At 50.5% G+C, this 24735-nt stretch overlaps 1 protein-coding gene across 3 annotated transcripts in view; it reads right to left on the bottom strand.

Annotated features, from left to right (window-relative positions):
* LOC126522943 (uncharacterized) overlaps window positions 1-24735 on the bottom strand; it is a 538767-nt gene that overhangs the window by 396973 nt on the left and 117059 nt on the right. For 2 of the 3 annotated variants that reach the window (XM_055066617.1, XM_055066618.1), the window contains exon 2: window positions 1821-3757. In XM_055066617.1, the coding sequence (XP_054922592.1) occupies window positions 1821-2002 (182 nt within the window). In that variant the 5' untranslated portion in view covers window positions 2003-3757. Of the gene's footprint in view, window positions 1-1820; window positions 3758-24453; window positions 24679-24735 lie in introns of those variants that run through there. The other variant, XM_055066619.1, reaches the window with a different exon arrangement.

The following is a 24735-nucleotide window of genomic DNA, read 5'->3' as shown; positions in this document are numbered from 1 at the left end:
AAACGCAAGGTATGTCCAAAGCGCCCCAGCTACTAACACGGCTGAATTGCGAGTTCGACAGGCTTGAAAACGTCAAATACGACTACGCTTATGACGAGCAGAAAGTAAACGACGCTTACGTCGCAAATTAACGTGGTAATATAGAAAAGAAAAAAAAAACAGAGAGACACATTCACTTCTCGCGAAGATGACGTTGAGCAATTTTCCGCGCAACTACATGTTCCGAGAAACTGTGTCCTAAATATTTTGATCGCTACAGTGAATGCCACGCAATATATCAACGACGTGGCTACAACAACAACCCCAAATTAAGAAACGTTTCTGTCAGTCAAAAGCGTATAACGAAGCTGTAAGGGCCAAAGCAAATCTTCATTCGCACACGTCAAAGTGCCGAAGCTGCTTCATTATAGAACAAAACACGACACTCCGAAAGGGCAAAGGACAAGAATAGTCATTAATGTGCGAAGGACATATACCGCATGACCAACGCTCCCTTTTCAAGCGTGCTCGAGAGCGCAGAATCCGGCCAGATTAAGTAAGGAGACATGACCTTAATTCATAGCGCCATTCTTTCAGTCTTCCGTTCTTACAACGAGGCAAATCTGCTCGCTTCGCAAACACCGGCCCTCGAAACCGCGTATACAAAGCTGAGTTTAGAAAAGGAGCACGTTTATATAAAAGACACGCATAAAAAAAAGAAGAAAAACAAAGCCTTCATATTTGAAAAAGCTGGAAATGTGCCGCAGGGACACGACGAGATATTTCATTATTCTCGTTAGGCGGCGCCTTCGGCGACAGCCCCCAATCTCACTTTTATTCTTCAACGTCGAGTCGAACTCCCTTTTCAGTTTTATCTTGAGTGTCCGTTGTCGAAATTCGGGCGAACAATGACTACCTTCGCTCACATTTTTGCTTCGCTTGTTAAGAGTGCTAGAGACCGCGACTGCCGAAGGTAGGGGCTTTGAATTCCCCGGTCAGAGTGCGCTGTTTGAAGAAGCCCGGACGGCAAACTCGCATTCATCTGCTTATTTTTCAAATTAAGTTTCACGTCTTTATGCTTTCGTCCCATGGCCCAGAACACGTACGCGTGCGACAGGCAGACATCACTGTCTGTGCGTCCGAATGTTTACGACTGACGCCGGTACTCCTGAAATTACAATGTTTATTTAGTTATTTGTACTTTTTTTTAATTATTCCTTATTTTATCTTGTAATGCGCGGGTTCTGCGGCACCAATTTGACCAATACATATGATTTCTCTCTTTCTTTTGTAACCATGGACACACCCGCCGTGGTTGCTTAGTGACTATGGTGTTGGGCTTGGTGCTAAGCACGAAGTCGCGGGATCAAATACCGGCCACGGCGGCCGCATATCGATGCGAAAATGCGAAAGCACGCGTTTACTTAGATTTAGGTGCACGTTAAAGAACCCTTGGTGGTACAAATTATTCCCAACTCCCACACTAGAGCGTGGCTCATAATGAAATCGCGGTTTTGGCACAGAAATAAACCCCATAATTTGATTTTTTTTATTATTGAACCATGGGCCCTCTGAGTGCCGAGTTGTCTTGCGTCAAAATGTACTGACACTTTGCGAGGCGTTCGCCTGCTTTCTTTTTTTTATGTCAGACTCGTCGGCCACCATGTTTTTTTCTCATGTTGTCCAAATAAACTTAACGACCGCATCACTGGTGGACGTTGCCGCGCGCAATCGATCTAACTCTGAAACAGAAAAGAGAGAGTGACGCCTCCACTCCGCGCCCGCAAAACGCCGCGCACGCGTACCAATCGCTCGTTCGCACGGCGCAAAACATTACTCACAGTATTCGTCGCTCCTCCATCTTGCGCAGCGCCTGGTCCCGCTGCAGCACCTGCATGATGGCGTCGCGCTCGGCCAGCGTCAGGTTGCTCAAGTCCAAATCCATGGCGCGCGCCGCGCTGGCTCCGAATGGCGCGTCGCCCGTCGTCCTTCCGCCGGACCCACCGGCGTCTGCAGCCGTCATGAACACTCGACCACCGGTCGCCGACCTCGGCTGCTGCTGGAGCCGAGCGGGACGCGGCCAGGCACCTCCTCCTCCGCCCGCCCTACCACCACCGCCGCAGTCTGAAGACGAGCCCCAGGCGGGCCTACGGTCCGCATCGGGGCCTCGCCCGCGCTGGGGGCCCCACGAGCCGCCGCCGCCGTCGCCACAAGCAGCCACGCGAGCGCCGCACCCAACCGCCACGCGCACGACGGCCGACGCCGCTAGCGAGGGTCCCGCTAGGCAGCCGGACGGGGCACAGGCGCCCAGACGACACTCCAGACTTCTTCCAGCTCGCGCGAGATGAAAGCGCCTCCGCTAACCACCCTCTTCCGGCCGGTGACTCCTCTCGGGCGCGTTCTTCGGCACTGGCCTGAGGCGACGAGGCGCGGCCACGAAACACACCGCTAATACGGCTCTACAATCCGGGTGAGCCGATCGATCCTCCGCCGATGACTGGCAGCACGGTCTTTCAACGCTGGCACGTGGACGCCACAAGGAGGAAGGGGCGCGAACACGAAACACACACACGCACACACCAAACTATAGTTCCGGACTCTAAGCGGCAGCTCACAGCACTTACCACACCACACTATAGCACGCCTGGTGTTCCTCTTCGTGCTCCGAGAGAAGTTCCAAGTTTTCTCCGTCGGGGTTGGGGGTTCCTAGTAGACGGTCGCCATGTCTGATTTCGGGAGAGGCTCCTCGTTTTCGCGAAATGAACACTTCGAAAGCAGCAACACACTTTTGATTCACGCACCTTAGATGAGGAAGTACGTCGCGGGCCAGGAAAGAGTACGGTACATCCGAAGGTAATGTATCCACTGCAAGGCGAAGACCCTATGGGCGAACGTCGAAGGCACTCCACACGACACGCACCACCACCTTATGGTCAACAGCACCACAATAACAATAACGACGATAAACTAACTTCGAGGACAGAAATAGCAGCGAATAGCAGGAAATAACAGGGAATAGCAACGAATCACGATTTACAGCGATCCAGAAACACCGCTTTAAAAGATAAGCGTCGAGTCTTGCGCGCTTCTTAACTTCCAGTTGAGACTTCTTGGGTGCGATGTAAGCGTAAAACTTATCGCGTTGCTTGCCGGCCGCAGCTCTTCCGCCAGGTTTAGCGGCAACGGCAGATGATCTTCATTCACGAGCGTTCGTATACCCTGTGCGTTCCTTATACGTCGTATCGTGCGCGCCGTTCGGAGACAGGTTCAGCGGGCTTTCCTATTTGCATATCATCGCATCATGGGGGGGGGGGAGAAAAAACGTCCCACGTAGCCAAAAACAGAGACAAAGACAGGTCTACGCCACTAGTCGCACCGGCCACTTTTTCACAAGTAATCCGGCCGTCGAGTTGCGTGCGAGTCGCAGTTTCGAACGTACAGGCGGGGGCGTCAGGTTTGTTGGCAGGCGAAGGCGTCGGGCCGAGTAAGACACGCCGTTACTTCCTCGTTCGTTCCCCAGGCGGCAGGTGGCGTCGCATCAGCTGCGCGCCACACGTTGGCACTTCGAAGGCTTCGGCACGAGCACGAGCGTGGACGACACCGCGAAACGAGCCCAAGGCACAGATTTTGAAGACGAACTAGATGCGACGAAAACGGCGGCCAGCTACTCCCGCCGTCGATGCGTCGCTGCTTCACCTCGGGAACAGAGTGGATCGGGGCCTCGAGGCATCGTGGTTTCCGGCGCCCTCTGTCGGTAGTAGGTATACCACCGGCTCACCTGCACGACAGAAGGAAGGCACAGCGATTAGCGGGGTTCTTGTGGTATAACGCGTACGGGTTAATGACGATGGTGACCATTATGATGAGGATTTCTAATGGCAACCCTTTAAAATATGGTGGCGACAAATAGTTGCTTCACGTATACTTTTATATATATATACACACACTCAAGCGGAACGTTCCAGGTTAATTAGCGCCCACTTAGGACTCCTTTACACATGTACTAAATGGGGCATTAAGGTAGGATGTATAAGTTACCTATTTGGAAAGGCAAAATGCCCGTCTCACTGTAAGTATCTTTACTTTATGCAGTGCATAAACATAAAAACTGCACCAAGATAAAGTTGCGCGACCTTTCCTCGTGGATAAACAATAACATTGCGTGAGGTCGCACGTTACCATATAGAGGAAAAAAATAAACGAATCTTTCCGCATCGCGGCATGCTTGTACATGATTTATTTAAAAGCTTAACTCCAAGGTACGCTTCACATATACTCAAACATGCGTGTTGGATCTACGCAATTCATTTTCTCTCTCTCTCTCTCTCTCTTACACGGAGACAGTCTTCACTGTGCGCAACCGATTCGCGGCAGGCGCGACGGAGAAACAACGCCCCCGACTTCAATTCGTTCGCAAAAGCGCGCGGTCCTCGTTCGCCGAGTTCGCCTGTAATGTCATACATACGACCGCGCAGTTCCCTATGTACGCCGCTTCGTTCGCTTATATATAGATGCGCAGCGGGAAACGTTGGGGCCCGTACAAACATAACAACAACATAAACCCACGGTAACACCGTTCACACGGCCGAGATTGCTGCCCATATCCCACGCAGCTTCGAATGTCGGATTCGGAGCGAAGCTGTCAATAGCAGAGCCCAAACCCGCGTGTAACATTCTCAGCTCACCCTCGCACCGAAGGCAAAGATACAACAGAACTACACCAAAGATACAACAAAGATACAACAAAGGCGCAACAAAGTTACAATAAAGTTACAACAAAGGCGCAACAAAGATACAACAAAGTTACAACAAAGTTCCGGGACGTACACAACCGCGTTCCTCCCGGAGTGGTACAAGCGTTTCGTTCTAACGACATTGACTCGGTTGCTTCCTTCTTTATTTCTTTTTTTTTTTAAATATGTGAGGCTTACGCGGCACCGCTGACACTGTTTCATACAGAGATACATCCTATGGGAGGCCACAGGTGGGAAAAAAGAAGGGCACTCAATATAGAAATACACTCAAGTCAACTCATAAACTCCCGCTTCAAGTCAGCTCGCATTGCAGTTAATCATGTGCACTGGCTCTTAAAGGCAAGCCAAATAAGTGAAACCACACTCAGTGCTAAAAAGTTTTAAATAATGTGTTTACACATTATACACAGCTGGTTGAAGGCGTCCAATTATGAACAGTGGTACGAAAACCCTGCTCACATAAATATAAAGTAAAATCAGGGCGACAAAAGAAAACACAAAATAAGGTTGCAGGCTCTATCATCTTCTGTTTGTTTGTTTGTTTGTTTCGCTTGCTATCTTCAAGCCTCCTTGAGGAATTACAGCAGCGAATGCGTTCGTGATTTGGGGCAAGACGCGCATATAGGGCCCCGTTGAGACGCAGAAGAAAAACAAACAAACAAACAACGATAGTGGCGACCCAATGCGCGCTGTAGTCGCGAACTAAGCCGCAGCTAGTCGAGCGAAAACAACGTTCCGGGCGTTGGCATGCACTGCGTGGCAAGCGAGTCGAGCGCCTTCCCCCCCCCCCCCCCCCCCCCCAAGTATTATCGAGCCGCGGAGAGGAAAGAGCATATCGCGGCGAACAGGCGACACTGAGTCGCGTCGACAAGTAGAAAAGACGCGCCCCCCGCATGGTCCGCGACTTCCGACTACACGACGCGAATCGCGATCCTTTTAAATGTGCTCGTTTGTATCGCATACGCAGTTTATGGTGAATGCGCGCGCACGCGAGCTGTGGTGACCGTACCGGAATGACTTTTTTTTCTTTTTAAAAAATTTTTATGTTCCCGACGCCGACAGCGGAATCGCACTGCGACAGAGAGGCTGCGTTGACGCGTAATTTACTGAACTGCAGCCTTCGATAGCCGCAAGCTCAGCTGGTCAGCACTGAAGGTAACTGCCAAAGTAGGCCAGCAGCTAAACTATAGAAAGCTGTGCTAGTACACGTGCTTGCCAAAGTCGAAACCAACTTAACCATGTAATGGGCCCAAATGCAGTACCTAGTCAAACTAAGTTAAAACAACTTCTTCTATTCTTGGCCATACAGAGTCCATTCGTATAAAAAAAGGAAAAAAAAAAGAAGACAGAAGAAAGAACAGCAACGAATTGTTTCTAGAGAAAAACATAATTAGTACAGTGATTAATTAATTAGCAAGTTACTTTTAAGCTTTTCCCAACTGAAACTTCGCCTCAGAGAGTGAGAGAGAGAGAAGGATGCATAGAAAGGCAGGGAGGTTAACCAGAAGTAGTTTCGGTTGGCTACCCTGCACGGCGGAAGGAGTAGGGGGATAAAAAAGAGAAAGACAGTGGAAGAAAGAAAGAAATAGAGAGAGAGAGAGAGAGAGAGAGAGAGAGAGAGAGAGAGAGAGAGAGAGAGAGAGATCCAAAATATCTAAAACGGTATATTGCATATCATATTGACCGCAAATAAAGACGGGGACAGCGGGAGAGAACACAAAGAACACGGGCGGTATATGCAGTAAACACCAACTAGGCCAAACTGAAGTTCTTCTAAAACGGTAGTACAGGCTGAGCAAAGTTTTTTGCACTCAGTTCAGAATTTTCATAAACCATCGCCGTATAAATGATACGTTGCTGTGAAAATCGGAGGGACTATAAATAAAGCTAACAGAACATGAGCCCAGTCTATCACTGGGCATGGCCAAAAACGCAGGTGACTTGCGCTGTCCGCATTGAATCGCAATACGCCTCATTGTAAGCTGCAAAGTCCCTGCACGGAAACTATTACTACACTATTTAGAAATGCCAAGCGGGGCGGCCCGCATAGCACTGACGGCTTCATGCTGCCTCCGGATTTGAATGAATAAATGCTTGATTTGGATATGGGTACAGGCTTTAAATGTTTGCAACTGTTTTGCCGTCGGGTCTTCCACAAACTACGAACTGCTTAATGGATACGGAATGATATCATGTCGAGAAAAAAGGAGAGTGCTACATTACAGCCGTTAAGCAAACGGCTGCACGTGAACTCCTGCGGGTAAGTTCTATGCCATGCCGCAAAGTTTCGAGCATATATTCCTCATCACGTTCCAGTGGTGTAACTTTGAACGAACCCCCTTTTAACGGAGGTATAAGTGACAGAGCGTGTACGCGTTTATAGCGCCCGGCTCTAATTTACTGGCTGTGATACGAGTTAACAATACCACCATACCCGAGACCTTCGCGAGAACGTATAGACTAACGTGTCGGACTACACGGCTAAATCTGTTCCCCATCAGAGGCTTGACGTGCGGCGTAGCTCAACGTAACAGCCCCCCCTCCGCCCCCCCCCCCCCCCCCAATCCCCAGCGCTTGCTTAAACCCGACCGGCGACTCGTGCTACCAGGCAACTGATGCCCGAGCCAACTCGACCCGCTTCTGCCGGATTCGTGCAAAAAATTCTGCTTCAAGCACAGCTGGCCGAACACTCCGCGAAAGTTGCCGCAAACAATACACCCGATCCTTACTGTTCATTATATATATATATATATATATCGGCACATATACTCGATATATGCACTCGAGCTCACTCAGCGATGTCTCGATTTTTTTTTTTTTTTTTTTTTGGGGGGGGGGGGGGGGGTGAGCGCACTCACTCACTCCCACTCTCTCAGCGACGCTCTCCGACGTTCACATTCACCAGCGACCGGTGACGTTCCCGCCCGCCCACCCACTCTTTGCACAAGCACAGTCCACCCACGTTCACCGCTATTCGCCGCCGACGTTCGCACTCGCGGCCGAAAGGTCTGCGCGACTGCGCGCATGACCGAGTGTGCCAGCCTTGGTCAATGACCAGCGAAACGGCGCCGACTCGAATCGGCCGGCCGCAGACAGCGCGCGCGCGCGTCGATGCCCCCCGCCCCCTCTTCCCTCCCCCTTTATGGCGTCGTCCCAGATGGCGACGTATAGCCGCGGCGACGTAGAGCGCACCTCTTCAAGATTCACGACGCGACGGCGGCATCGCGACGACGACGGAGAAGGAACGGCGTCCTTCTTCGCTTCTTGGGAAGGCAGTTACGACAGCGATGCGAGGACAAATATGCGCAGGAATTCGGGGCACTTTCCCCCCTTCGGCCAGCTGCCGAACTTCATTGCAGTGCGCCAGCGTAACCCCAATGGGCAGCATTCAAAAAAAAGAAACAAGGTAATAAGAAAGAGATATTTCGGAAGAACGGCCGAATATCAAAAATGTTTCAGCTAGCAAGGCCGAGAGGGTACTCCCCTAAATAACATGTGCATTTACGGCAACTAGTCGTAACTTACCTGTTCTTCTATAGCAGTGTTTTGGTCCTGACCAAACTGACCGATCGTTTGAAATAGTTCCCCCCCCCCTTTTTTTTTTAAGCTGCTCATTTAGTTACGGAGGGAGCAAATTAGCGCAGAAAAAGGAAATAGAAAAGAAAAAGAAAGCGAAGGAACGACGAAGACCAAGCGCTTGTCGTCATCTTCCCTTCCTGTTTAATTTTTTTTGCGCCACTATCCCTCAGGAGCAATGCAAGAAGACCAACGAGCCCAACAATTAACCCTTCCATTGAGTAAGGATGGCGCATTGCGGTGAAGTTAGACAGACGGCCAAAGGGCGGCAATGTATAGAATTCCCGGACGTGCGGAAATGCCAAGGAGGTCTGAAAGATGAGCACGCCGTCGGTACGGATCCACGTTACTGAAAGGTTATGGCTGGCAAGCAAGGTTCACAAGTATACGCGCGAAAAAGGGCGGCGTGTGCTTTCGTTATTTTCGTTTCTTGTAATTGCGTCCGGTTCGCACGTCTGCCTCTCGGTAAGGCAGACGTGCAAGGGCTCTCGGTACAGAGAACGCATCCCGTTCCGTCACTGACATCTGCTCTATAACAGCGCCGGCCGGAGGAGGGGAGGGGGTGCAGTGAGCAAATCGACCGGGGCGGCCGGCTCGCAAAGTGAGTTCCGGAGCGCGTCCACTAGAAGTCCAGTGGACGTACGTGGCCTCCACCCTCTCGGTTATCTCATTAAAAACGGACGCTTCCGCGTCCGCCGCCGCGCGCGTGATTCGCTCTTTTTTTTTCTTTGGTTCTGCACGCACATGTGAGCTATCTCCTACACCCCGTTAGAGCAAAGCACGGCCCAGACGACGGTATCAGCGGCCACGATTCCGCGGCTCTCTGAGAAAGGTTCACTCGACCTTGAACGAATACGGTAAGAGCTAAGTCAGTTATATACTACGGTTCGTACTTCGGTAGCAACGCTGTATACAAGCTAAAATTGTTTACACCTTCGAGAGTGTTCGCTTGTCCCGCGGGTGACGCCGCTACCTTGAGGGCCCTTCAAGACATTTACTGCGCATGACAGCAGGCTCTAGCTACAAGTGCGATGAGAAAAGACGCAGTTGAAAACTGTGTGATGATTCTGAACACTTTGGGTCTGACACGAAATGTCTGACACGAGAATTTGACAGCGATAGCTTTCAATTTTTATTTAATGCACTCTTCGTATCGTTTGTAGCAGCTAGCATAATTCTTGCGTACCACACACACACAAAAGAAAAGTGGACAAACGAGAAAACGTAATTGGTCCGCACCAGCGACTCCATCTTACGCCTTAAACTTGAGGCTGTTACACCCTTAATATTTAAAAGTCTGCACCCTTTGAGGCGTATCTTGTCCCACAGCAACACTCGTCGTCTGTTTTGCTTGCGTTTCCTCTCTTGAAAACTCTGCGCTCGCTACTTTACTGAGGAGAATACCCGTCGTGGTTGCTCAGTGGCTATGGTGTTGGGCTGCTGAGCACGAGGTCGCGGGATCGAATCCCGGCCACGGCGGCCGAATTTCGATGGCGGCGAAATGCGAAAACACCCGTGTACTTAGGTTTAGGTGCACGTAAAAGAACCCCAGGTGGTCGAAATTTCCGGAGTCCTCCACTACGGCGTGCCTCATAATCAGAAAGTGGTTTTGGCACGTAAAACCCCATAATTTAATTTTTTTTTTTTTTACTGAGGAGAATGCCATGTCACGCTGGTAATGCGCGTGTCACTCGTGACCTAGAAGCATACCGGGCACGCAGCGTTAAATAAGGGAAATGCGGGCAAGACAGACGACGATTATCGTTGTGGTACAAGATAAGCCCCGGAGGGCCTAATCTTTTCTTAGCGTGTATGCCCATGGAACAACCAAACACCCTTCTTACACCCATAAAGGTGTAAAAATGCTTAGTGTGTGCGGAAGCTACGCAAGTATATAGTGCAGCCACAGAAGTGTCACTCCACGCGTTTCGCAGGTGTAGTTTGGCCTGGGTTTGCAACTACGCACATAACTAACTATAACTAGAACCTGTGAATGCGAGCTTACGTCAAACCGCGGATTATTTGTGCGCTCTTCGGCTTCGAGAACGTTTCCGCCGCCGGCGCAAACGGTGCGCTGGGGTCGCTGGTCGCAGAAACGTGTCACTCCGCTCGTTCGACGGTAAATATATTCAGATATGCGACGCCTTCCGTGCGATAGTCAATAATATTTTGCAAAATAAAAGTGTGATACATAATGCTGCATCGAATTGCGTAACGCGTACCTTATACCTTTCTTTCGCATGTGACGCACTACTTTTTGGTTGCGGATGTGAGCGGTGAGAAAAGCGTGTATCGCCTTCGTAGCGCTGCCAGCTATGCATGAGAGTGAGTATAGCGGCCAATTTCAGAAAGGATGTTCTCTACCGTAGAAAAGAGTACTTGTTACCCCACTGCAAATAGTCCTCACGCAACAGAAAGAAAGAAAAAGAAGGAATAAGAAGAAAAATAAGAAGCAGAGAAAGGCGCCAGAGAAACTTACTTCCTGCACGTCGGGACAATGTAAACACTCGGGCCGCACAACTATATAAACTACCAACACAAGATGCAGTGACAACGCAGCAACTCATCGCACAACGCCTGAAAAGCGGGAGAAAAGGAGTGTACAGTTAATATCTGCAAATCCATTATATTACCAGATGTGTACTCGGCCGATTTCGATCTACCTTGCATCGAGACGCCGAAATCGAGCGTGCAGAGTGCCAGGGACGGTCGCACACAGTTCTGATGTGCGTAAGCGATTGATATCCAAGACAAAGAGATCAATAAACTATAAAGCCAGGTTATACCGGGACTGCCCAATCTGCGAGATGATTAAAACATCCCTTACGTGCAAGCCCGAGCAGGTAGACGGTTGCCAAGAAAGAAAGGCAAGACAGGAAGACAACCCCAAAGCCTTCCCACCCGGCAACTTGGCAGCCACGCGTGAAGGCTATAGGAGATCGTGCTTAAGAAGGCTGCGCGTGCATTTGCTGCTTAGCGATTCTTGAACCGTCCACGACAGTTGCTGACAAAGTAGCTGCCGCGAGAAGACATCATCCGCTTCGCGGCCGGTTCGTCCCGAACGTTGCAGGACGCCGCCGCGGTCGCTTCGACCTTTTTTTTTTTTTTTAAGTATGCATACCGCCACGTGGTTGTGTCGACCACCGCGAATGACGTACAGGACCACCCGGCGTCCATATAGACAGCGCATGTACCACGATGGACGGAAAGACAACGCGCACTGTGCAATCTGCGCCACAATATGATAGGCGTGCACGCTTCTCAGCCAGAGACGTATCTGGCCCGTCTGCGCGCACCGCGTTTCAAAGCGGCTGGCGGAGGACCTGAATGTTTAGCTAGCGCTCAGTCGCAGAGCGAGCAGGTGCCCGGTTTCGACGTCACAAACTCACCGTGGCTCACGAACATGCCACCAATGACACACACACACACACACACACACACACACACACACACACACACACGCACACACACACGCACACACGCACGCACGCACGCACGCACACACAGAGAGCGAGGAACGGTTGAAAGTTGACGAAACACAGGAAATTGTCCTGAAAGCACTTCTGGTAGAAGGTAATCTTTAACTACGTCTTGTGTAGCAAACTAAAGATAACAGGATGCCCAACTATAGCCATACATAAGCCCGATATTTCGAACAGGTTGGGTGTCACAGCAATTCGCATGAAATACTATTACTCTTATGGGAAAGCATAGATTCACGGCCTTCAATAACACCCTTTTGTTGCCTAAACGGTATAAGCTGTAGCGAATGCAGATTACAGGAGTGCATCAAGTTGATTTAATATAATCTAGAGTTCAACGTTACAACAGCAACGTAGAAGTACGTTGAACGTTATGGGAATAACATTCAACTCGAGAGCATGTGCGACAAAAAAAAAAGCGAGAAAGGATAACGCGCAATTGACAAGCGAGGCTATAACCGAATGTAAACTGTCAACGGCATGCGAAATAATCCAAGATTAAGGGCCACAGTATTAGCGACTCTGAGTGAACATAAGCGGTAGAGAACTAATCAGTGAATATAAAAATGAAAAACAAATAAAGCAAATTATCACAGTAACCGTTTTGCTTCACGTATAAATTGTACTGCAGCACACTGAATATCCCTGTGGAAAAAACGCCTAGTGCGCGGCGGCCTAAAGGGTCCTATCTGCCTCTTGAACGACTCTCCCACTTTTCTTGCTTCTTTCTTTTCCTCCTGTCCTTTCTTTCTCGATAGACGCGCAGTGTTGGATATACAATGCGTGCCTCGAGGTATACTGCCCCGTACGTAGATAGCCGTAGCCGAGCGCTCGGTCCCCATGGAGAGTTTTTGAAAAAGAACGGCACGCGTGACGGCTACGAAACTATGCCCCCGTCTCGCAGGTGCCCGGACGCTCCAGCATCGAGCCACAAACAACGAAAGGAAAGCCCTCGGCCCCTTCTTCCTGTATGGCTCGCGCGCCGCCAAGTCTTCTCATTTTCCCCCCTACCGCTTTCATTTGCGCCTCGCGGGCCGCGGAGGCGCGGACAAACTGCGGTCATCAAGGACGGCTTCCCAGTCTCTGGCGCCCGGAACTCGGCGGCGACGAGACGTGAAACAAATAAGAAAGAAACAGAAGAAGGAAGAAAGGAAGGAAGAAAAATACATTCCACAGGAAGAAATTCGCGTAGCATGAGCGCGGGTGGTCCGAGCTTCAGAAGAAGCGAAGTGGGCATCCAAGATCGTGCTGAACAAACCTGCGGCATTCGCTCTCGGAGTCATTTCATCCAACTGAGTCCCGACGGCGAGAATTCGAAGCAAGCTGTTGTTGTTGTTCGAGTGAGGTATACTTACAAAACGTAATACTCGCGGAGCACTGTGTTCCATGAGCCAAAGCATTAAAAAATAAAGGGCACGCGAACTTGCGGTAGATATGCCACTGTACAATGCTGTAGATTGTGCTTACAGGGAATCTCAAGTGTAGCGACAGAACTTCTCATGCTGTTAAGAATGGCCATACGGGGTGGCAACGTGCCAGCTTTCAACCCGCTGCACGTGTTCCAAGCCCACCAGTCGGGGCGCCCTTCCGAGAGCTGCGGTCGGCAGGCAGCCACGTGGCGCGCGATCAACTCCGGAAATTGGTACTTGGCCGCACCACCCGAGACGGAGCACAGTTCTACGAAGCCCTCGGTCGTCGACTCCGGAGCCTTTGTGTGTATGGGTTCGCACCTGTGTGTTTGCGTGTGTGTGGGCGTAAACGATAGTGCGGGGCGGCGGCAAGTTTACAATGCTTGGACGAACCTTCCCGACCATTCGTGCTCCGTCCACGACCGAACGATGACGTCGAACTATGACGTCAAGCGGAGAGCTTATAAGCAGCGTTTGCCGGCTGCTGGGGTGTGCTCCTGTCGTACTCGTTGTCGGGAGCTGAGTGCTCCTTGTCATGCTAGAAATGAACTAGTGAGCTGTGTGCTCGTAAACTGTTTGCTGTATGTTAGTTTTGCGGGCTCCATATGGGAGTCGCGCTAGTCTGCCAATGTATGTCCTGTTTTAAATGTAAATCCTGCAATTAAATCCTGCTCGCCTAGCCCTGTCGTCCCAAGTTCATCTCCACAGCTACGTCTGCCAAATCTTACAATGCGTAAGAGCACTTATTATTGCAATAGCAATTACAAGGACGTCCGAGGCGCACTGGCGCCGCCGCCGTCGTGATGTCACAGCATCGACTGACTCGCATGCGCGGCCCGCGAGTGGAGGGTTACGTCTTCAGGGAGCTCGAGGACGCGGGTTCGATACCGGCTCCGGCGGCCGCATTCCGATGTGCGCGGAGTGGAGTTGCGGCCGGGGGGGGGGGGGGGGGGGGAGGGAGGTATCGACCGGGCGCTCCACAGGAGGAGTGGGAAAAGGGGGAAGCAAGATACAAAAGAGGACAAAGTTCAGACAACCGGAGACGCTAACGAATCTGAGCGGGGGGATGAAATAAGGGCCAGCCACGGCCCAAGAAGGCAAACACGAAATCCGTTCGCCTTCTAACTTGATATATATTATATATATATATATATATATATATATATATATATATATATATATATTGACTTGCCATCCTGGGTCTGCGAAAGCGGATGTCCAGCGAAGCTGTTGCAAAACCACCGCTACAATTGTTGAGGGTGACATGCAGTGCTTTACTGATGGTTCGGATGCGCTTGTTTTGAGCTTGTTCTTTATTTAAACGCCCTCGACAATGGTCAATTTTCAGCGACTCAAAGGCAGCCCTACAATCTGTACTATCAGCTCTGCGTCGCGGGCCATCTGAACAGCTCGTATTCGATATTAGATGCCTACTTCATACATCACATGAGAAAGGACATCGCGTGACGTTTCAATGGCTGCCAAGTCACTGCGGCGTCATCGGAAATGAAGACGCCGATAAAGCCGCTCGGACAGCTCTTGAAGACACACAGGAAGAGGCCATACCACTTTCACGTTCCGACGCAGCCAGCAGACTTCAAGTGCTTGCACAGGAGATCACGCTCTCTCAATGGTGCACACCAAGCAGCCAGACCAACCGCAGCGATCATCAACACGACCTGCCCTCCTTGATGCATCTCTGTATGCCAACCGGACTCCGCCGAAGTGAGGCCACCCTGCTTTATCGCTTATGGCTAGGGGTGGCCTTCACGAAATCTTACTCGTTTCGCATTGGAATGGCCGACAACGCTCTCTGCAATGCCTGTCTTTGCGAGGAGACGCTGGAACACATTCTGTGCGACTGTCCTGAATATAATGTTCAGAGACAGTCCATGGCGTCCGTTCTAGCGCACCTTGACAGTAGACCATTGTCAGTTGCAACCATTTTCACATATCGCCGACTGAAGACATCGCAGCTGAAGGCGACGAAGGGACTACTTCGGTTTATGAAGGATACGGGCTTGGACAAGCGACTGTGACAGTGATGTCACGTACCACACAAGAGTGACAGACTGTAACCAACGATGTGTGTGCCGTGTTATGTGCCCTCTATCTCTTCTCCCCATCTTTCATCCCCCCCATCCCCCTCCCATGTGTAGGGTAGCAAACCGGTTAGGCAAAACTGGTTAACCTCCCTGCCTTCCTTCTCCACTTTTTCCTTCCCCTCTTATTTAAACGCATGCTGTTCTGTGTGTTGAGGTGATTTCAATGAATGCATGCACTGTTCGCTTCCCGTTGCTGAATGCTTCTAGCCTCCGCATTACGAGGGAAGACGAGCCATTGCTTTTTTGCTTGCTTAGAAGGGGTTCAGCCGCTGATGATTATGATAATAATTTTCATTCACGCACGGACACGAAAATTGCCGACCACCGAGAAACTATAACAGCTTCGCCGTAACATGCATATCCAGTGTGCAAAAACCACGTCCGTATTTACGGACCTTGGGTGACGTTCCTCTTTCTAAAAAAAAACTCGCTCGCGAGCGCGAAAGCGCACGCGGCGCCCCTGCAGCGCAACTGCGAAGCGAGCGACACTGCAGAGTCACCGTATAAGCCGGAGTCACGTACAGCGACTCTAAAGCGACACAAGGTCGCCCGCGAGACCTGCAGTGTGCGCGGGAAACGCGTTCGACAGGCGCTTCCCGCTCTGCGCGCCCGCAGGGCTCGTTACCGCCCAAAACGCCCCGCGCACTGAGAGGAGCTTAACGTCCCGCGCAGCCGTCGCAAGGCACGGCGACGCGAACCGCGCGTTTTGCGGCACGCTGCACGCCGCTCGGCTCGGTTCGGCTCGGCGGGAACGCAAATAGCCGCTCGCCGATTCCGACGAAGTCGAACGCGCGCCGGGGGCAGTTTCCTAACAAGCTCGAAACGGGCGGCGCGTATTTGCTGCGCGTACGCAGAGACTGGCGACAGGCACGCTCGTCAAACGGCCACGCGAGCGTGAGCACAGCAGGAATGGCATAAACGAGAGACTGGAGAACAGTAAACAGTGAAGGGAGAGCGAGAAGACCATCTCGTGCGGTTTTTACATGCATCCACCAGCAGGAGGCTTTCACCACCAAAATATGCTTCCTACACTATGCGTCCTACGCGTGAGGAGATGCCGAATGCGACAGTATTCGCCGGGAGAGTGAGGAAAGGACGGCGCGAGAAGGGGACGGGCACAGTCTGCTTTTCGAGCTAACGCAGCGAGGGAAGAACAACACAAAAAAGGAGGAGGTCTGGAACGGCAAGAAGAACAAAAAAGAAAAAAGAAGAAAGACGCGCCAGGGCCATGAAAGAGCCCGAGGTGCATTTGAAGATCGATGCAGTGAAGCAGCGGCGTTCCGAGCGTATACCGGCATTCGCCGTCTCTCAGCCTCTTCCTACGCGTCGGTCCTCCCTTCCCAATCACGGGTGCACCTCACATGCGCCTTCCCTCTTCTCGGATGCTTACAGGTGGCCAACCTAGCGCAGGTGATCGATGCAAGCTAGCATGCGCGCACGCAAGGTGGATGGATGGGTGGACGTATGGATGGATTTGGGCAATAACGTCGTCATTTGGGAAGGGCGCGGTTTCGTGGCACAGATGCCAACGCGCACGTTAACGCACGAACAGCCGTATAGGGGGTGGGGCGGTGCCCCGAAATTCGATCCGCGAGCGCATACGTCAGCTGATCGATCAGCGTGTTAAGACTGTAAGAATAAATAATACAGCAAGTGGCAAAACTCGGACAGCCAGTTTAACGAAAAAATTAAGCGTGGTCAGTCGAAGCAAAGTCGAAAGCGTTTACGAGCCACGATTATCGAGCCATGATCGACCTACTTGCGGAATGTCCGAAGTTGACCTTACGGCTGGATGCCACAAAGGGGCAAGAAATGACGCGTATATCTGGCATGTTTTCGCAGTCGCCTGGCCGGACGTTGGTGCTTCTTTTACCTACGATAATTAAGGCCGAAATAAGTATACGCGCTGTGTTTTGGGCCGGAACACGTGTACGCGAAATACACGTTGCTTCCACTTCAGTCGGTAAACGAGAGAGAGAGAGAGAGAGAGAGAGAGAGAGAGAGAGAGAGAGAGAGAGAGAGAGAGGGGAGTGAGATAAGGATGCATAGAAAGGCAGGGAGGTTAGCCAGAGGTAGTTCCGGTTGGCTACCCTGCATGGGGGGAAGGACTAAGGGGGATAAAAAGAGAAAGTGAGTGGAATGGGAGATAGAAAGAGAGACGAGCACGAACAAAGTGATCACACCAACTAGTTTAGCCGTCATACAGTGCGGTCCTCGTTTCGCTCGCGTGTTGTTTTGCATAAATCATGTTTACCTCGCGCGCGAAGCATGTCATGCGTGACGCCAAACTTACGTCGTAAATACGTCACTTGCGGACATCGCGCTCGCGTTTGCTACGCGCGGCCAGTTGCATGATAGGAATTTCTGTCGCTGCCACATTGAAGAATAAGTCAATTGTACGTCGGGAGGTGGACTCAAGCAAACAAAGAGGACGCACATCGACAGGATGTGATGACAGGACTCAGTGAAGTAGCTCTCTTCACTGGACGCTCCAAGTCGATTTAACACGGCGGTCAATCTGTTTACGAAACTCGACAGACTGTAAAAGCCGAGACGCACTCGACTCGGCAACCTGTATTGAGCAAGTTCACTTGTTTGTCAAAGGAAACACACTAACCCTGTCTGCAAGGAGCGCGTCTCCATTCTGCATTCAATAAGGTTGCATTTTTTTTAAATTATGATGTTTCGGAGAGAAAGTCTCTGCCGCTGCACTTTTTGCGATGTGTTCTTTTGTTCTACAGAAATAACAACCGTTATCTACCAAGAAAAATAGCCACCACTCTGCGTTCAAACCGACAATGTGGGGTTCGACTCCGTAAAGAGCCGGCCGAATTCTGACGGTGAAGTGGAACATGGAAGTTGTGCGTATACACATACCGAACTTTGTGGGCAGGGTAAAGAATTCACAAAGGTTTTCGAAAAGATCCCAAGCGCGTTCTTTGCCATTGTCTGGTCACGTGCGCTAACATGCCCAGCATCAGGTTTGACTGGACTTTGCTCTTGCGAACAATTCTAGCGTTACAGCTTTTCCGGGCACAGGTGATCAATACTTAAGTGGGGCCCTCCACTATACCGCACGTTTTGTGGCCCAGAGCTGGGATACTGTATCCGTTCTATTGTGATCCTTTTTTCCCTTTTCGTGGTTACGTCAGTGGTCCGACCGGCGTTTCGCATACTCGATCACCAGAATAGCCCAGTCTCAGTGAACGGTGCATGATTAATTAATTATTGTCTGGTGTTTTCCGTGCCAAAGTCACGATTTGATAGTGAGGCACGCCGTAGTGGGGGACTCCGGCTTAATTTTGACATCCTGCTGTTTGTTAACGTGCCCCGAATGCAAGGTATCAGGGGCGTTTTTGCAATTCGCCCCCATCAAAATGCCGCCGCGGTGAGCGCGCCTTTGGGCTTAATGGAATGATGAACAATGAACAAGGAATAGAATCGAGCAGTGAAACTAATTTTTTGCGTTCTACTGCCCAGATGTTGCTTTGAATCAATCAATCAATCAATCAATGAACACATTGAATCATCGAAGGGTTAGCATAACTCAATGCGAAGTGGCGAAATGTATCCCCGTTTCGTGCAACAAGAAAGCAACGCCTCCGCCCGTAGCTTCGTGCACAGCTTGGAATAGCCCCGCATGCCGGAGAAACTTCGAGCGCCGCAGTGTCCAGCCCGCTTCGTCTGAGTGCCTGGCTATAGAACGGGTCCAGTGACAGCGCGGGTTGCTAGAAGCCTGGGCAAGACACAAGCCAGAGACGGCTGGACTTGATCTTGTTGACTAAAGGTTATTCGTACGGACAGCCCTGCAGGACGTTTCCTCTCAATGACAGAGAAAAAGGAGAAACTGAGGCAAGATTAGACGCCGACCGTCAACAAACGAATATCGACCGTCAGCGGCGTTGTAAACATTCCAGCCCACGCGCGTGTACAGCTTCAACGACCGAATAAAAGAAAAAAAGAGCCAGCAAGAACATGGTTAACCCTTTCGATCTATATGCTGCGCAGATACAACACACAAGACGATACGTAAATAAAATACACGAAACAAAGACAGGCTATAGGTCAAACGCAGTACGAAAAGCGGTGGCTCGCTTCAGTTACTCCGACTGGCATTTCTTCCCTGCTTGGCCACAACGCAGGGGACACATTACCGCCACAAAGAAGAACGACAAAAAAAGCTTCGGAAACGAAACAGAACGGTACACTTACAATTATACTCAGACATGGTGAGTCTCTTCGAGAGTGGATGCACTTTGACTACACCAAAAGAGTTCACTTCATTCCATTATAGCCATGGCCGGGAAAAACGGGGAAAGAACGAAGGAGAAATGGAGTGAGGACAGCACTGGGCCCGTCTCTACGACGATGGACCTCCCGGAGTCTGGTCTTGGTGTCTTTCTTTATCGCTTTGCTCGTTTCGAGCTGTGTTCGTTGTTGAGGAACACCGGGTTCGGTCCGAGGGTGCAAACTACAGGTTGAGTGATATGCAGTGTTCCGTTTATAAATCGGTTGCTGTGTAGAGATCGAGGTGGAGTGTGCACGCCCCGCCCCCCCCTCCTCCTATGGCTACTGTATTTCTCTCGACATTCTACGGCAAGAAATAAAAACAATTTAATCTATAATAACTTTAAATATAAACAACAAAGAATACTAATCGTAAAACGGAAGTGACGACGCCGCGCCGGAGATTTCACTCGACGTCGAGCCGCTACGCAAAATCCATCTGTACACTTTGTAGTCTTGAACCGCTGATACAGCAGTTTTCCACGTGTTAAATGAATGACAGGTTCAATCGCACAGCCGAGTTCAAGTTGAAGCCGTAGTACGGACGGTAAGCGCGCCACTTCGCATGTAACTGTACGGTTCAACTTATCACGAAGAGCGATCTAACCGAGTAACTAGTAAATGTCTCATAAGAAGATGTTCGCCTTACGCTGCAGACAGCAAAAACTGAATTAACTTTCTGGCTATTAAAAAGCCTCTTCAGATGTTTGCGTTTTGCTGCAGGTGACTTGCTAGCTCACGTCCGAGTATCTCTTGTATCGTAAAGGGGAAGGGGGGGGAGGGCTCGTCCAGTCTATTATCGTAAGATCTCCCGTCTCTGTCTTTTCTTTTCCAACAAAATTTGCGATTAAAATGAGCATCTTAGCCGACACCTCTCGTAGTGCTGCCGCCATTATACACTCGATTCGGAAATGATCATCCGTTCGAAGCTGGCTTGCCCGCGCTGTCGCAGTAATCTGCATATCAATCCTTTTTGTTCACACAGCGAGTACGGACAAAAAAAAACACCCCTGCGCTTACGTCGTTTCCATCGTCGATGCCAACGCATTCGAGAGAGCCCTCAAGAAACGAATCAATGTAGCCCTATATGCTATGCAGCTAAAATGAGCCCCGTTTTACGAACTATACCCACTCCTCTCTGTGACACCTCCGATTCGCGCCGTGAAATAAAATAAATGGAAACTGACTGCAACGGAAACGGAACGGAAAATGAAATTAACTTCCCGTGCTCAGAGGCACGGTACGCGTCTTATAGAGTGGACATAATAGATATCCCTGGATGAAATATGATGGCCCTGCCCGGGGAACTCCTAAAGAAGCAAAATTAAGTGCCTCGTGCCTCACGGCTCTATCTTCTGACCTCGCTGGGGAAGTACTAGTGCGAAAATGATGAACATACGGTTTGTGATATCTCATCCTATAGGTCGGGAAGAGAAATAAATAAATTTAAAAAGTTACGCAGATCTAACGCACGTTCTCGCATATACGCGAACCGAAACTTTCGTGAACCCGCTAATTAAATGCTATTAAATTTTAATGCGACACGTATTACTGTGTTTATTTGCATGCATCCAAAAAAATAAAGAAAACGCTTCGCTTTAAAGAAATTGGGCAGAAGCGATCGCAGCACGATTGTCAAAGTGAAGCGATATCTTATCGTGGCAGACCTGCTGAGATAAGCTGCTGGGGGGGGGGGAGGGCACTTACTGGTGAGCTGCATTGGTTAAACGATAAGAGGCGTGTGGGCGATGTGACGTTGCACGGCCTCTAGAATCGGCCATCGTTGCAAACAAGATTAAACCTCTCGCGATCGAGGTCGTATGTCGTACCCTGCAGTGTTAGGATAGGCACACCAAGTCACCACCTTCGATTATGCCGTCTGTGGGACTGGCTGAGTTCCCTATAAGCCACACAGCCATCCGCGCAGAAAAGTAGGTGGAATAGCAAAAGAAAGCTTCGCTTTACCGTAACGAACCTTTACCTCTCAAAGATCTCGTCTGACTGAGGAAGAGGACGTACAAAGTAGGGGGCTTCAGATTAATTTTGGCCATCTGGGGGCTCTGTGCTTGGTTTGATATGCTATGTTGCAATGCTAAAGAGTTACACACGCTCAATGCAAGGGTAGAAAAAAAAACAGGGGCGTGGAGCGGAGACTGCGTGGAGGACGTCCTGTCTTATCTCGTCCCGCACGCATACACTCTGCGGCGCTATCGCGACGTGCGGATGTTAAGCTTCTTCATATTCGCAGCAGTGCGTACACTGCACGCGGCTTAGCGGTGCATTCCTCGCGCGTCCTGCCGACAAGCAAAGGTTGTACTGACAACGTTATTCGACGACAAGCGCATTCGACACGCAGCAAGCGCCAATGCATCTCGCGCGGTCTTGACAACATGCACGCCGACCAGTGTCGGCACATCAAAGTGCGAAAACGAGACCGATACAGACGCGAAAGAAAAAGAGGGAGAGCAAATCTTTTCGTTTGAGTGGTTGCGCAACTTTGTGAAAGGGGAATCTCCTGCCGCAGACGCCGTGTGGTTGTCAGACGATCAGTCAAATTCACGAATGTTCACTCGCGTGTCGCGCGTCTCCGCGGTGCCCGTTCGGGTTCAGGCACGCGCTCACGTGGGACGTCCGAACCAGTCCGCGAGAGATCGGCGTTTTCAAGTGTCCTTCCTTCCCTCAAAGACTGTCAGCAGGATCCTGTTCTGGCTTCGGTTATACCTGCACGACCAGCAACAGCCGGTATATGGCGGGCGCCAGATGAAGCCCGGGCGGTTGCAGGATGCTGGACTGCACGAGTGCCCAGCTGCATGCACGTCGGCTGCACACCACCCCGACGACGACGACAACGACAGATTAATCAATACTAAAGATATTTTCTCCCTCACTCTGGGTTATGCGACCAGAATTGCACGACAGGATACACGAAAAAAAAAGGAAAAAACGTTCGCGCCTGTCGTCAGCGGCTGTCGCCGTCTTGTATATACAACTTGAAATTGCAGGAATTGCGTGGCTCGCTGCCAGCCTGAGCGAATCCACACTGCCCGAGTCTTATCAATGACATTCTAACATAGTTTCCGCATACCATAATGCCCACTCCACTCCCACGGCGACCTAATAGGGCTATAAGTACGCGCACACGCCATCCGCGTACATGCACGCCAACGACGTTATACGGTAAGTGAAACGTATGACGACACAAACGCGTACACGCATTGGCGGGAGGGGGGGGGGGGGAGGCGTGCAAGAACTTTGGCTAACATGCGTCGCGCGCCACGACAGCACTCGGCTCGCCTTCTCAGCCAGAACGAAGTAAAAACAAGAAAGCCACATGAGCACCTGCGTATACCCTTCGGACCCGTAATTAAGGTGCGGGCCCGAAGGCGAGAGTATTTAGGGAACGCTTGCTAACAGAAACAAACGACTTGGGTCTTCCAGAGCTCAGTGTATAGGGGCCCGCCATTGAGTAGGCAGGCAAATTGCACGGTAGCCCATGTGATATGACGCCGGTCCGTCGTTATTTCGAAGACAGCGAGTCGAGAACGCAAAGGGAGAGGCCATAGAAACGAGAAAAGAAAGAAATCGGGGATTTTTGGGCATTATTAACGCGTGTACAGAACACGAAAAGAAAACTGGTTTTAAGAGAGCCATTTCATTTCACCGACGCTGCGCATTAAATGGGATGTGGTTGTTCGTTTTGCTTTGAAGGGTGCTTTTTCTTTTTCTTTTTGTAATTCCGCCGTGTTGTTTTGGCTGCTGCTTGATAATGTCCTTGCGCGTGCGCTAACTGTTAAAGTTACGCTCTTTCTCCTACAACACTATGTGCAAAATTACACGAACTATAAATTTAACCGTACCACCTCTTCGAGGGGCATGGAGCAGTCCGCACAGCGTTTGTGTGCTCCACCGCTTTCTATATCGCGTCAATAATAATAATAATAATAATAATAATAATAATAATAATAATAATAATAATAATAATAATAATAATAATAATAATAATAATAATAATAATAATGAAAGCGAAAAAACGAACCGTACTGCGGACAGGCGCCGATTTCGTGAGTTCCGTCGCCAAGCTCCAGATAGCAGCAGAAACGCCGGTGGCAAGGATCACAGACACGACAATAAACACGGAGTCGGCCACAATAATACAGGAGACAATAACACCGAAGAGCAGCTACACGCACGTTACACACACAATTAAAAAAAAAAAAAAAGTAGGCGCACAATTCAGTTTCTCTTCACGCCACGTTGCACCGCAGCACAGTCGTCGGAGCAGGTAATTCGAAGCACAAGCGTTGTTGATCTACTATGGTCGTAAGTCGACACACGGAGGATAAAAAGGGATAGAAAAGAAATTGCGAAAATAAAAGTGTGGCAAGCGCTCGGACAGATGCAACCTGGATCACTTCTTCCTTTCTTTATAAGCTGTAAAAGCTGTACTGAAGTTCGCCCGAAGAAAGGGTCGGATATTCCGAAATCATGGGTAACAAAAACAGAAAGGAAAGAAACAGATTGTTTATAAAATTAGGAAACGGTGTCAAAACAATTCCGTGACGAACACAGCGCCTGCGTTGTCTGGCTCTTTCGCATTTCGTTCCTTGAACGCTGTTTGGCTTCTACGATGTCAACGTACCAACCCACCCAAGTCGCCGTTTAGAGTCGTTCTGATCTATCACGAAACGACAAAACACATCCGAAACCAGTGCACTCTTCCGCCTGTGTTTGTGTGTGTGTGCGCGGGCGCGAGTACGAGACGCAAACGAAGATTGACCTCCCGAAACCGGCGAAGAAAGAAGCGGCGGCGAAACATACAGGCAGAACAACAAGTGGCACCAGACCAGACAACTGAACCGACCTCTTCTCCTCTCTCGCCGATAGCGCGCTTCGAGACGCGGCCTGCGACTCGAGAGGACTCCGTCGTCGTGCGGCCTTCGTCGCCTCCTTTTCCGGCCGCCGATCACTGCTGGACGATCCAAGCCGAGCGCACGCCGTCCCACGCGTCAAGCCGCCGGCACGACGACGACGACTCCGGCGTTCTCTCCCTCGCGGGCACCGCAGAGCGCTACGCACGCAAGCACCGACTGCTCTGCGATCGCCCGCCGCTTGTTGCTGCGACAGCCGCCACCGCCACCACCAC

This window comes from Dermacentor andersoni, chromosome 6, assembly GCF_023375885.2.
Source record: "Dermacentor andersoni chromosome 6, qqDerAnde1_hic_scaffold, whole genome shotgun sequence".
NCBI lineage: Eukaryota > Metazoa > Arthropoda > Arachnida > Ixodida > Ixodidae > Dermacentor > Dermacentor andersoni.
Note: the sequence above shows the minus strand (reverse complement) of the source record. Positions and strands in the feature narration are given on the sequence as shown.